This window comes from Pleuronectes platessa, chromosome 4 (genome assembly GCF_947347685.1).
Source record: "Pleuronectes platessa chromosome 4, fPlePla1.1, whole genome shotgun sequence".
NCBI classification, from domain to species: Eukaryota; Metazoa; Chordata; class Actinopteri; order Pleuronectiformes; family Pleuronectidae; genus Pleuronectes; species Pleuronectes platessa.
The window spans coordinates 24,519,441-24,533,142 of record NC_070629.1 but is presented as its reverse complement, the minus strand read 5'-3'; the positions used below and the strand labels follow the sequence as shown (position 1 = coordinate 24,533,142).

At 44.1% G+C, this 13,702-nt stretch overlaps 1 protein-coding gene across 7 annotated transcripts in view; it reads right to left on the bottom strand.

Moving 5' to 3' along the window:
* Positions 1-4,574: 4,574 nt before the first annotated feature.
* Positions 4,575-13,702, bottom strand: part of LOC128438760 (rho guanine nucleotide exchange factor 28) — a 37,984-nt gene continuing 28,856 nt past the window's right edge. For 4 of the 7 annotated variants that reach the window (XM_053421451.1, XM_053421443.1, XM_053421450.1 and 1 more), the window contains 20 exons: positions 12,936-12,993; positions 11,855-11,993; positions 11,595-11,725; positions 11,347-11,487; positions 10,813-11,063; positions 10,593-10,718; positions 10,371-10,488; positions 9,394-9,648; positions 9,235-9,311; positions 8,950-9,128; positions 8,744-8,841; positions 8,424-8,615; positions 7,867-7,998; positions 7,614-7,747; positions 7,476-7,523; positions 7,105-7,209; positions 6,806-6,970; positions 6,228-6,479; positions 5,777-6,140; positions 4,575-5,687 (listed from right to left, as the gene is read on the bottom strand). In XM_053421451.1, coding sequence (XP_053277426.1) covers positions 5,494-5,687; positions 5,777-6,140; positions 6,228-6,479; positions 6,806-6,970; positions 7,105-7,209; positions 7,476-7,523; positions 7,614-7,747; positions 7,867-7,998; positions 8,424-8,615; positions 8,744-8,841; positions 8,950-9,128; positions 9,235-9,311; positions 9,394-9,648; positions 10,371-10,488; positions 10,593-10,718; positions 10,813-11,063; positions 11,347-11,487; positions 11,595-11,725; positions 11,855-11,993; positions 12,936-12,993 — 3,159 coding nt within the window. In that variant the 3' untranslated portion in view covers positions 4,575-5,493. The remainder of the gene's footprint in view (positions 5,688-5,776; positions 6,141-6,227; positions 6,480-6,805; positions 6,971-7,104; positions 7,210-7,475; positions 7,524-7,613; positions 7,748-7,866; positions 7,999-8,423; positions 8,616-8,743; positions 8,842-8,949; positions 9,129-9,234; positions 9,312-9,393; positions 9,649-10,370; positions 10,489-10,592; positions 10,719-10,812; positions 11,064-11,346; positions 11,488-11,594; positions 11,726-11,854; positions 11,994-12,935; positions 12,994-13,702) is intronic. The other 3 variants (XM_053421444.1, XM_053421446.1, XM_053421445.1) reach the window with 3 other exon arrangements.

Sequence of the window (13,702 nt, the reverse complement as noted above, 5' to 3'; positions counted from 1 at the left end):
TGGTTCTTTTAAATGATAAACAGTGTAGTATATGAGGGATAATGCAGTGTGGCATGCATCTTAATTATCTTGACAGACACATAATGGTTTCGGGTCTTTCTAAAAAAAAATTAGCATTTAAATCCAGAGCCTAAATTAGCGAAGTAAATTGTGAAATTTTAAAAACCCATTTTACTCAATCAGCTTAATGGAAATATATTATCAGGTGCATGTAGAATATATATGTAGAGTATTTCTTTCTTTCTCTCTCTTTCTACATTTCTTGTCTGTTTGTAATACTTTTGTGTGTCTCTCTGTAGCCATTTTGTGCCACTTCAGACTTGTGTTGTGTCTCTTAGTCTTTTTTTGTCTGTTTGCAGTGGATTTGTGTCAAATTGTATTTGTTTGGTTAATCTTTATAGTTATTTTTAGTTTCTTGGTAGTTGTTTGTTCTGCCTTAAAAGATATAAAACAAGCACGAAGATTTCCATGACTTTTATAACTTCAGACGACAAGAAATAGCAAATAACGATTCAAAGGGAGCAAACAACATGGAACCTCGAACAAACACAGGAGAAATGATACATGTAAAATGATTTAGAACAGTTAATTATATTAATGATAAGATAATAAGATATAACAAATACGATTCTTAGTTTCAAAATGTACTCAAAGGAGAGACGTTTAAATGTGCAAAATGTATTGGAAGCTATCAAATCTGCACCATCAGCAAATGTAGTCATCCTTATAAATCCTAAACATCTCATTTAATTCAATTCAAAAATATATCAGGCAGCACTATTTTGACATGTGACCATCAAATTCCAGCACTGACTGAGCTTTCTCATAGGTTTGACCCAATAGTTAATACTTTCTCTGGGCTTCAGAAGAGAGTTTCCCTTTAAGTGCCACAATAAGAATCTTTTTCCAACAGGTTGGACATCTCCATCCAGGACAGGTCCCACTGCACCTCCGTCACATCCAACTTGGTGGCAGGAAGCACCCCTGCTGGAACTTCCTGTTTGGAAACTGGCCAGCAGCTCCAAGTGCAGAACTTCTGGTACCTTCAAGAAAATACAACAGGCAGTGAATCATTTACTTCACCACCTGTTGGGCTTGTCGTTCTTTCCTAAATGAGTGTGTGAAATTTGGTGCGGCTTGATTGTATTTAAGGGGACTGCTGGGCCTTGGTGAATATGCGCTCTACTGAGTCCCATTCTAGTTTCTTTCATCTCATTAGATCCTGAGGGATCTTCCTGATGAAATTAGACCTTCATGAAAAGACAGAGCAGGAGGAGAACCAGACAACCAAAAGGCTTCACTCAATAATGGAAAATGTGTTGATTAATATTGACTATTTCCTCCAAAACAAGTACATGTATATAAATAAGAAAAAATACCAGTGGAGGCTGGAGTCTCCTCTGATGTGAAGTTTCCTAAAAGAAACAACAGTTGATATGTGACACTGATCCATTTCTATAGAACACACAGCAGAGTGATGATGTTCAGCTGACCTCTATCCGGTCTCACTGATAACCAGCTCTCTGGACTCTGCAGCTGTCAGTCGTGGGACGCACACCTGTAGAAGCCTTCATCTTCCCCTGTCACACTCTTAAGAGTCGTCTTTATGACTCGGTCTGAACCGGACGAACTGTTAGAGTCAATCAATGCTCTGTTTTTAAAGAAGCTGTTTGTTTGTGTTTGCCGCTCTGATGCTGATAACACAAGGTGACATCGTCACCCGTAAACACAGGGGAGGCTTGGGTCTTCAGAATGATGTCGCCATCTGTGGAAGAAAAATAGAAGGCAAGATTGAACTCCTACTCCTTTTATGTTACCTTTGTGTTAAATACAGTCCTATTTAATCATCAGTGCTACACAGAAGTCGGTGGTTTCTTCCGGAGTTTGTCCTGAAACTTCTCTGTTACACAAGACTCACAGCTTACTGTAATGTTGACTGCGTTGCTGCGGCCCCTGGCGCCCTCACACTAGTACACTCCACTGGTCCCACTGGCAGCAGTGAACACAAATGCTTCAGACTTGTAAGGGCTCATGCTACCTCCTGGCGGTGAATAGTGAACGGTGAGGTTTGAGGTCCCTGCTTTTAGGTCAGGAGAGAAATGCACCAGCTTCGACCCTGAGGAGTAAGTCTGAGATGTGAGGCACTGCAGAGTGAAACACTCCCCACTGAACATCTGTCTGGTGTCAGGAGTCAGAGAGAGCGAGGGAGGGGGCAACTCTAGGACAGAGGTTGATAGAGAGAAATTGGGGGAAAAGGGGAGAGAAGATGAGAGAAGCAACAGAAACAGTCTGAGATTGAGGCTTTTCAGACGTATCCTGGTTTGACTATTGGTCAATCTGTAATGGACATAACTGAAATAGCCACAAATCTTGACAAAATGTCAGAAACAACACAAAAACAGAGATGTGTTTGGCATAGTCAGAAAGTTTGGACAACCAATCAGGGATGAGTAGAGTCATTTGAAAGCAATCCATCGATGTGTCTGCCATTGTTACCTCTGCCGAGGTCAGAGGTCATGTTTTCACCCCTGTCTGTTTGTTTGAAAGGAAAATAACACAAGAACAACCCAACAGAGTTGCAGGGAACTTGGTGGAACAATTTGGTTTGAGTCATAGAAGAAGCCATTATATTTGGATCTTCCTGTAACATTTTGAGATTCTAAGTTTTTCAACACTTTCACCATTTTCCAAGGGAGCAATCTTGAAGAAAAAAGATCTGGCACATTTATGGAACTAATATCAGTGTAGCAGCTTGTTTGAATTTAAGGGGACTGATGGGCCTTGGCGGAGGTGCGCTCCACCGAATGCCCTTCTAGTTTTAACTGTAAATCTCCGCTGTCTGTGAAACTTGTGCTCTCACTTAATGTGATTTGCCTTCAGCTCTACTCTAATCTCCATACTTGCTCGACTGTAGTCTCTAAAATCACCTGTGCCTACACTTCACTAACAATTATACATTTAGGAAACACCCTTCTCATGTGATAATCTGTCAAACCCAGTCAACATGAATTTCTCCAGTAGGGGTCAGATTGCCTATTTAATTCCTACCAACAATGTATCTAATGTTAGCATGCTGTGTCCTGCTCACTGTTGTTAAAGCAGGACAATGGCTTCACATCTCACAGTGATGACATAGGATTTTATAATAATGACCTCTGAATAGTAAAGAGACAAAACAAATCTTGCGTCGAGTGCAGCAACATTTTGTAATAAATCAAGTACTACAGTGAGAGTTGTGTCTGTTTTTGGATTCAATGTTTGGCAAAAAAATGTATGACTGATGAAGATATCCTATTGATAATTAATATACATTCTTTTTGACAGTTTTACATTTTGAGATTGACCTGTCCGGGGTGTACCCTCTCACCTAATGTCAGCTAGGGTTCGCTCCAGGGACCCTCAAAGGGGTTTTCAACATTTTATTGTTGCTAAACACAGTCAGTCATGAAGCCAAAATAAGCTTAAATTAATAAACACATCAAAAAAAAATCTTCTGACAGTTTTCTGATCAATTAGAAATAGTATAAACCATGTTTTTACCCATGATCGGGAGGAGTGACAGAAGCTGTTTTGAGGAAAATAAGAGCCTCTATGTGTCTCTGCATTAGTCAGTTTGAGAATACACAACCTCTGTAATCATCTGATTCGTCCTGTGCAAAGCAGAAACCTGATGCAGCGCTGCAGTGGCTGCAGTCGTAGCTGCTGCTCACAATGACCCTGAAATTCGGTCTCTTCTGTTATCTTATACTGAATGAATGCAAGCAAAGATAAGAGAAAAATCACACTCTTTCTGATTGAACCAATCTATTAACTGTGAGAAACATGGATATCCGCAGCCCCAAATGAGCCCAAAAAGAATTGGCGCGCACTGTGCGCGCAAACATTCAGCATCCTTAGGGGCTAAGCCCCCCCTTTCTTTCAACCCTAGAAACGCCCCTGATTCTTTACCTTTCTGCTCCTGGGACTTCGGACAGACTGATCATGTGGAGCCCTGAGTGGCAGAGGCAGATCAGAGGTCAGTATGCGGAGGATCCAACGACATTAACAAAAACAGGGAAACATTGTGCAGCACATCCATTGGAGTCGATGATTATCTTTGACATCCTGTTGAAAGCAGGATAATTGATCCTGTGTAATTACCAGGACGCCTTCAAACAACATGAATTCCAGGGGGAGTACACGCAATGTAAAATAACGGTGCTGATTTCAGTGCAGCTGATCTGGATCTAATTAATGTGGCCCACTGAGTCACTGTGGTTTATCAGCTCACCATCGGGCTATGCTCATCCCCGACAGGCTGCAGAGGAATGAAGCTCGGTTTGTTGTGGCGGATAAATTGGCACAACAATGCAACGCAATGTGTGTAGAGTTACAGAACATATCGGTGGAGGAACTCAAAGAATTTCTAGAAACGTAAAACCAGATTCAAACATTAACCAATCGCTGTGCACACTGACTGAAGTAATAATGACTCATATCATCATTATATCACATTTTAATGTCACATCAAAACCTGTGATTGTATGAATTTCCAGCTGATTTGTTTGACACAAAGCAAAACGCACTCTAAAAGCTGATGATTTCCACAGTAGTTTTATGTACAGCACAATATTAATATGGCACATCACAGTGTGTGATTACAGAGATTACAATAGAATACATATCAAACGCACATATTATTACTGTTGACAGTGCATGAAGCAATTTACACACAATAAATAATCAGAAAAAGGAGATTAACAGAAAAAATACAACCATTTTTTTTGTTCGTTTTTTTACAGAAATCAATTACAGTATCGGATAGATAAAGATTTTTTGGCACTTGTGTGAGAAAAATGGAGTTCCTCTTCCAGAGTAGTGTGCATAGGTAGCCTTTCCATAAAACTATACATATATCAGGTTTTTATACAATAATGTCAGTATATTTATTTACTTTCAGATGCTCATAATCCCTCATAAATATTATTAAAAGGGGATGTGGAGAAATATTTGCACTCTCTAAATAGACTCAAATAATAATTAGCTTCTCAAATATTTTCTTTTAAGTGCTCCCGGGAAAACACAGCACAACTTCTGTCCACGTGTCCTAACGCCTCAGGTCCCAGTGTTAGTAGCACGAAGGTGCGTCGGCCGTCCAACGTGTCCGACAGATATTTAAAAATAAAACGATTTCGTGACAGAAGTGAAAACACAGGGAGTGAAAGTATAAGAGCTGATCTACAAAGAGCTTCTTTGCAAAAAGGCACAATGGTTTGATCACACTGCAGGAAGAGAAGGAATAATGGCGGATATACGCTGATAAAGGCACACACAGTATTTCGGCATATACTCCCTCCTTGCAACTATTCCCTTATGCGATTATACAGGTTTTTAAACATGGACTCTGCATCCGTCACATTCAGACGGATGCAAATGCAAACATTCACAAACACATATAAGCAACAAGTACATTTCTGTTGGTCCAGTTATACGTCAGGAAGCTCGGCTTGTTTCTCAGAGATAAACAACGTTCTCCTCACCTCCCTCCTCCCCGCTCGGTCCCTCTAGGGAGAGGTAAGCCTGCGGAGGGAGGAGCGGGGTAATAGAGGGGGAGGAGGAGGAGGAGTAGTCCTCGCAAAATCCGTCACCTGTGACCTCAAACCTCCAGGGACCCAGGGATCGCCTGTCCAACGGTAGGCTGAAGTCTGCTGGAAGGAGAACAACAGACGCTGATGAGTCAAAGTAGAAACCTGAGTTAGTGTCTCCCTCTATGGTCCTGCATGATAAATCGTCTTACTGTTGCTGCTCCTCTGCGGCTGCGCGGTGACCCTGCCGCTGAACGGGTGGACCGAGTCGTTCAGGGGGCAGCTGTGGCTGTTACTGCAGTTTGGGAAGGTCAGGCCGTCTGGAGGCTGTTTGCTGTGAGCCTGACTGAGCAGGGCGTTCAGGCTGTTGTAGAGGCTGGCGCTGAGGCCCAGGCTGGCGGTGTAGCCGGAGCTCGGGGGGCCATCGTGGTTCTTCCTGGACGTGGAGTGCAGACACTGGTGGTTGTTCCCGGGCTGAAGGGGGTGTTTCTGCTGGAGAGAGGCGAGCAGCGCCGCCTCGTTCTCGTAAACCGAAGAGCTGCCATCCAGACTTCCTGTGCGGCTGTGGCTGGACACCTGTGCATAAAGCAGAGGGGACACGGTTTACTCAGCAGTCAGTTTATTTCCCCCCCTTCCTGTCTGTCGTCCTCCTCCCTCTCGTACCTTGAATCCATCCAGTGGTATTGTTACAGGCAAGCTGCTCTGGCGGCTGTGTTTCCAGCTCTGGAGAATCCTCTGCTGGTTCTCAATCTGCTCCTTCTCCCTCTCCACGCTCCTCTGGCCCTCCCTCAGTCTGTCCAGGTTCTGCTGATACTCCAGCAGCTGCGCCTCCAGCTCCTCACGCTCACAGCGGAGACGCTCCGCCTCCAGGAGGCACTGCTGCTCTCGCTGCTCCAGGACGCTCTCCTGCTCACTCTGTTAACAAACGAGACGCGTGCACATAGACACAAAATCAGGCACCATCAAACCCTTACTGCAGTGGTAATAGGTGTCCTGCACAGGATTGAAGGATTTAAAAAATTTGCTTCTTGGATTTCTAGGGTTAAAAAGCGTTTGGGGATCTGCTCTTGTATTTCTAGGTCTATTTTTTCTAGTGTATGTAAAAAAGTAAATTAGTGAGAGGGCGGGAGGAAAGGGTATATATATATTCTTTTTTTTCAGGTTATATTCAGATGTGGTGGAATCAGCACCTGGCAGAGGTGATAGACGGGTGAAGCTGCCGTGGAATCAGAGATGCTCACCTGCTGCTTCTCTCTGACCAGACACTCTCTGTCCCATCGCTGCTGCTCCTGCTTCAGCCTCATGTGGAGCTTCTGCACCTCATCCACCTCCTCTTTCTTCCTCTCTGATCCCTTCTTTTCCACTTCCTCTTTCTTCTTGTCGAGGCTCCTCTGCTTCTCCTGCTCCTGGACGAAAACAGAAACAGGTCATTCAAAAGAAACCAGTCACTGAATTCTAGTTTAAATTCCTCTAACTGCTCAATGAACTGATGTGAGCCTACATGTGGTCAAAAAGGTATTAAATATCATATGACTGGTACCAGACAGTTTTGGAGAGAGGAGAGGGTTCGGAGCTGAGGTCTCTCTCCCTCCTGGAGGAGGACTTTCTGGACTTCATAGCAGCTGTCCTGAAGCGTCACAGCGGCCTGCAAACACAAAGAGGAAACACGTTAATAACTTGAAATAGAAACTGCCATTTCAATGGTGGATATTTAACATAAATGTAATCCATGTCTCTTGAAATCCCACATTAAAGCTGTTCAGGTTTAGATTTAAATAATTTTGACTTGCTAAAATATCAAATGCAATTGTTCCCTTTTATTTACATGCACTGTACCAACATCTCATATTAACTCTGTGCTTTTAATCCAGTTTAATCTCATCACAAATGCCCAGAAGTTTGTTTTCTCACCTGCAGACTGTAGAGGAGCTGAGTCAGGCTCTGCACGCTCTCTGCCACCTACAAGAACAAGGCGTTATTACCGGGGAACATTAACTTACATTTATCCACTCACAAACATTGCTTATGGGGGAGCTGCAGTAGTCGAACCTTTAACATGGTCCCTTTGTTGTCTCCTCTTCTCAGCTCCACGGCAGAGCTCCACAGCACACCGTCCAGCCCCGTCAGCTCCGAGTCCGATCCGAGAGACGTGGAGCTCATGCTAAGCGTGCTGAGATAATCGGCTGTAGGAACGAGAACACAGGAGATGCTGCGTCAGTGAAGGTCAGGTGAAGATGGGAACAGCAGCGTCAGGGCACACATAGATTTGCATTCAGAGTTGCAGTGCATGTGTGCAGCTAACGTTCAGAGGGAGACTCCTGGATGCTGCTGCCGTGACTGTTGTAGCTGCAGCACTCGGGTCCTCGGACAGGAGAGCTGGGAGTTCTGACAGGGACAACGTCTCGAGCCTGGAGAATGTTGACCAGGTTCTCTGCTGCAGGGGAAGCACACATCTGTCAGAACTCACGATTAAGTCTGATTTATATAATATATTATATATATAACGGCTCTATATAATATCACTTAAACATAAATATCACACTGTCTTTTTTTCATTTTTTTTAAGCCAGATGCAATGCTTTTACGGACAGGTCCAAATGTCTGTTGTTAAAAGGTCTATAGGACAAAACAACAGAAGAGAAGGTCGAGCACAGGCCTGTAAAGAGGGGTCATCAGCCAAAACGGGTAAAACTGGTATAATTTATTTTTAAAATTGTCTTTCAGGAGGGGTCAGCTTGTTTCTCGTGTATAGATATTATTCAAAATGTCCTCTAAAATGGATTTGCCACTACTTAAAAAAAGATTTGTATTTGAAAGTTCATGTGGCTGAGGCTGAAAGAGGATGAGCAGCTCCGTCACCTTCTCTGAGGGCGGCTGTGAGCAGTGAGGACGCCTCTGGCAGCGTCTCACTGTCTGTGTCCGGTTGAACCAGCAGGTGGCGACGTGGCACAGCTTCTGGTGAGTGGAGGGTTAACTCGGTGAGCTCAGCGTACAGATGCAGCTTCTCCTCCAGGCTGGTGCAGATCTGCTGATCCTGACCCAACAGATTCTCTGCACAAAATATACACGACCATTGAGACTTTTTGTTCAATGCATTTTGTAATAAAATATAAATAAATAAACACTTGATAAGAAGAGGTATCAGATAAAACATGCATGTAGACACTCATATTTCTTACCTTGGAACTTGGTGATCTTCTGGCCCCTCGCCTCTGCAGCTCTCCTCACCTCCTCTGACTCGGCACTTCGATCCTCCTCCTCCTCTTCCTCAGGACACCTGCCAGGTAGATCAGTGGGTTAGATAATGAGTAACACACACACACACACACACACACACACACGCACACACAGAGATTCCACACAATGTACACTTGACTTGTCGCACCTCTCTACAGCTTGTCGAATGTGTCTCATCCACGCATTCCTCTCCTCTCTGGTGGTGGTGTGAACTTCATACATCTCTGGTCCCACTGCGGAGGCGGAGATAAGGAACATCCCTCTCTCCTCGTTGGCCACTTCTCTGACGATGAGCTTCTGCAGAGGAATCACTGGAGGCTTCTGGTCCTGAAACAGTTGATAAAAGGCCATAAACCAACCTGGGTGAAACTGGTGAGGAGGTGTGGAGAAGCGGATGGACGGCAGGTCAGGGGATGTTTGGGTTGAAACTTACAACAGCAGCAAATATGAAGCGCTGGTCTTTCTCTTGTAGGAAAACCACGACGTCTGTGAGCAGCAGTGCCAGAGTGTCTGAAACAGGAGTGAAAATATATCTTAGACTTGTTGGCCCCAAACTTAACAAACCCACTGGTAATGGTGACGTCACACAGACCTTTCAGACGTCCTGTGGCAGTCTTCCAGAAGACCAGCCCTTTGTGCTGCAGAACCCTGTGTTTGTTGAGCAGGTCCTGTTTGCGAAACACTTTGTCGTTCTTCAGCTTGGCAAAGCTCTTGTTCTCCAGCCGGGCCATGACTTCCTGCAGCTCCTGCAGCCTCTCGTACGTATTCACAGTCAGGTCCACGGCGGCGATGACGTCACGGATCTGAACCAGGGCACGCGACAGGTCAGCGTGTTCCTGACTTCCCTCTGTCAGGAGAACGAGTTAACAGAAGCGTAATTAAGGTACATGCATTACAAAAGATTATACTGGCCTCAATATATATGTAACTTTCACATACTTGGCACAAGAAAAGAGCAAAATCGATCTTATTTATAATATTCTCCCACTTTGAAAAAAACAAATAGCTATGTCACATGATGAACACAGGAAGTAACAGGGTATTTGTTCAGTGGAAAGTTCTTGTATCCTCCTCTTCCTGCTCTGCTGGTGTACTGGGACTTTTAAAGTGTTTAACCATTGTCCTTGTTCTCTCACAGCAGCAGGTATGTTATGTGAGTGTGTTTCACTCAGACCATTCAGACCCTGAGCCACGGCGCTGTCTTTTTTATTACGTAAATAGCTAAGTTGTTGATTTCATTACTTTATATTCATGTAATAAAAAAACACATCTATTAGCTGGTAATCTGCACAAGAAATTACCTGATTATAGAGATCAATTTGGACATTGACCATTTGATTCTGTAGCTAATGCAGTATCTAGTTGCGTAGTACCCAGTAGTGGTAGTAGAATATAGTCATAGTAACAGTAGAAGTAGTTTGGTAATATGTAGTAGTAAATAAATATCTGCAGGATAATGTTTAAAAACATTTATCTATGAAAGTACTCACATATTGAAATGAATAGTAAAAGGCTCTGGGGGCTGCATGTGTTTATAGTTCAGTGCAGGACACAACAGACCTGACTCACCCTGAGTGTAATGTAATATCCTCTCCAGCAGCACTGGATACTTGGTGATGCGCTGAGTGACCAGCAGGATGAATTCAGGCACCTCCCTCCGTCGGACCAGAGAGTTGTTGCTCTGTTGCTGTGAACGGAGGTGAAAATCAAAAGGAGAACCTCGGCAGCTCAATCGAGACGTTTTACTGTGAAACTTTAGTCTTTACAAGCAGAAGAGGTTGAGGAGCTTACTCTGACAAAGTTCTGGAGCTTCTTGTTCTGCTGCTGCAGCTCTTTGAAGACATTGACAGCCTCAGTGTGGTGACTGCAGAACTCACCGTACACCTGCTTCATCTTCTCAGCATTTTCATCTGAGAACTGAGAGAGAGAAAGATAAAGAGAGAGAGACCGTCAGCCAGCGAGTGCAGACATGTTTCTGTGAGTTTGGATCCACGAGTGAATCTCCACCAACCTGCTGAAGCAGGATGTCTCCAATCTGGTGGATGATATAGTTCCGGTGGTTCTCGGGTTGGGATTCGGCCTGTCGGCGTTCCTGCAGCGCTCCGAAGAGGTTCTTGTGGAAGAGCAGCAAGGGATCCAAGCACGGGAAGATCCGGGCCACGCATTCCCAGTCGAGCTGCAGCTCCTCTACCATCCCTCTCCGGAACACCTCGGACATGACCGTCAGGGTTTGGATGTGGTGCAGCTCTGTCTGCATCAGCTCTGTGGGGGGGGGGGGGGGGGGGGGGGGGGCAGTGAAAGTGGATTATAGGAAACATCTGGAACTCTCATGTTAATCTGGTGCAGATGAGATGTTTATTTGGGGCATCTTCATTTTAGTGGAAGAAGTGTTGGAAACATTTTGAGGAGCAAAGGTTTTTCCACTGAGCTACAGAGAAGTAACTCTTTGGTTGAACCCAATAAAACTCATATATAGGATCGGTTTTACAATCACAGATAAATGTTCCTATAAAAAGAAAACTAGAAGGAAGAAGAAGTATCTCACCGTAAATAACATCCTGCCGTTTGACCGTGTGCCTCTCGTGCAGTCGACAGAACTCCGGACAAACCGCCAGACTCCACGACTCCACATCGAGTCCGAGCAGGTCGGCTGAGAAGTCGCTGAGTAGCGGAGCATCGACAGCATCTGTGAGAGCAGAAGATAATTAGCAAAGTCTTAACTCTGACTCACAGCTCCCTGTACAGTAATCACCAATGAGACGGCTGAGAGGTTTAAAAGTCCCTCTTCCTCACCCTGTGCGATGATTGGCTGGTCGGTGGATGGGGGAGTGGCTGGGACCGGCGTTCCCTCATCAGACAGGGAGCTGTTGGCGCACGCCGTCACACTGAACTCTCCCTCCACCGCTGCTGAGTCACTCAGACGTCTGTCGGGAAACAAGTCCAGTCGGAATTCAACACGTTTGCATCCGGCATCGATCATTCAGTAGAAGTTATATTCGAATGATTCATATTGATGTACTGGTGACACCATAGTGGGAGCATCGTCATCCTACCTGCTGTCTATAGAGAGGGAGAGGCTTTTGGTGAGAGGGGCGAGTGTTTCCCTCTTCTCTCTGGTCATCGCTGGCAGTGACGAGGAAGAGGAGGCGGCAGATGAGAAAATGGAGGCTGAAGAGTTGTCTCTCAAAAAGTCTGAAGGGGGGATGAGGAGGAGGAGCAGAGAGAAGGATCAGTCACAGTTCAGATGTTTTATCTTTATCTTTGTGGACACTGAATGTAACAGAAACTGGATTATAAAACAGGAAGTCTGCGTTCGTTATCTGTCATTGTTTAACTGGGCCTGGAGTCTAGAGCTACAACCATGTGTTATAACCATGAGGTGGATTGGGTTTGAAATCAGAAACCAACAGGGAAGACAGTCGAGCACCATCGATATGGATATTTATCTATCGGACGACATGTATTATTTTTAATAAATCAGCAGTGATCCCAATGATTTCGTTATGAAAACCCTGTGAAAAAGATATGTATTTGAGGCTTGATATTTTACAGTTTAACCATTAACCTTTCTATTTATGACTTTGAATAAAACCACAAATACAATCAAATATATAGAATTTAAGAAAATAAACATATTTTGTAACGTAAAATGTACATAAACGCACGTATATTCTGAATCATTTATTCTTTAAAATCTATATGTCTGTGAAGGGCACGATCGGTGGATTTTTATTGGCCAATCAATAAATCCGTCAGGCTCGAGAAGACAGAGCTTCACATTTAAACAAAACTCCAGGTCAATGAGAGAGAGACACACTCAACCTCGGGCACCAACACACGTAAACACAGTCCAGGACAGATCCCCCACTGAGATGGATTAAACAGTAACTTCTTCACCAGAGAGACAACAACAGGACGGAGGAGGAGGAGGAGGAGGAGGAGGAGGAGGAGGAGGAGGAGGAGCGAGTGGGGGGGATGAGGACAAATGGTTTACTTAATGCACTACAGGAGGAACGAGGGAGGACAGGTGAAAACCACATGAACCAAAGACAGAGAGGAGGACACGATGGCGGAGGAGGTGAATAGAGGGAGGTGGGGGGGGGGGGGGGTGACACATTGTAATTTGTGACTCACTCTGTGGGAGAGACGAGGTTTTGCTTTTCACCAGCGATAAATTCCTCTCCGGCAGCTTCTGGGGAAACACACGCTCACATTAACATCAACAGACGTAAATCATACTTTCAACTATAACATAACAGATTATTGGAGTCTATTAATGTCTACATGAAAAATATTTTTCAAAGGACCCCCCCACTACAATACAATGATTGTGTTATTCAACGCATTCCAGGAGTTCCTTTGTCTCACAGTGTTGGACATTTGTTATCCTGCGGTAACACCTCCTCTCAGCCTGCCTCCACTTCGGGAATTGATTTATGTATGTGTATGTTTTAGTCTTTATGTAGAATGGAGAGAAGAAGAAGAGAGGACACACAGGGAGCGACAGAATGAATAAACTGATGCAGAAGATCTGAGCTGGGGATGTTGCTTCACACGTCTCTGACCGATGGATATGGTGAATAGACAGAAACAGATTTCTAAAAATGTCCTTAAAATGTATAAAATGCAACATGAAAAGCATCGGGGACGACTTCAAGCTAATAAACACAGATGTAAACACAGCTTGATGGAAATAATTGATAGTGCCAACGTTTTGCAGGAGGAATGAAATGCCCTCAAAATATTTGCCAGACTTCACGGATGCAGAAAAACACTTTTTTGGGGGTGGGATTACAAAAAGTAAACAAAACTTTTGTATTTGCATCTCCACAGGGCTTCTTTGATTCAAATGAAAACAGTAAAGAAGCAGTAAAGAGTGGAGGATTTGTCAAAGTCCAACA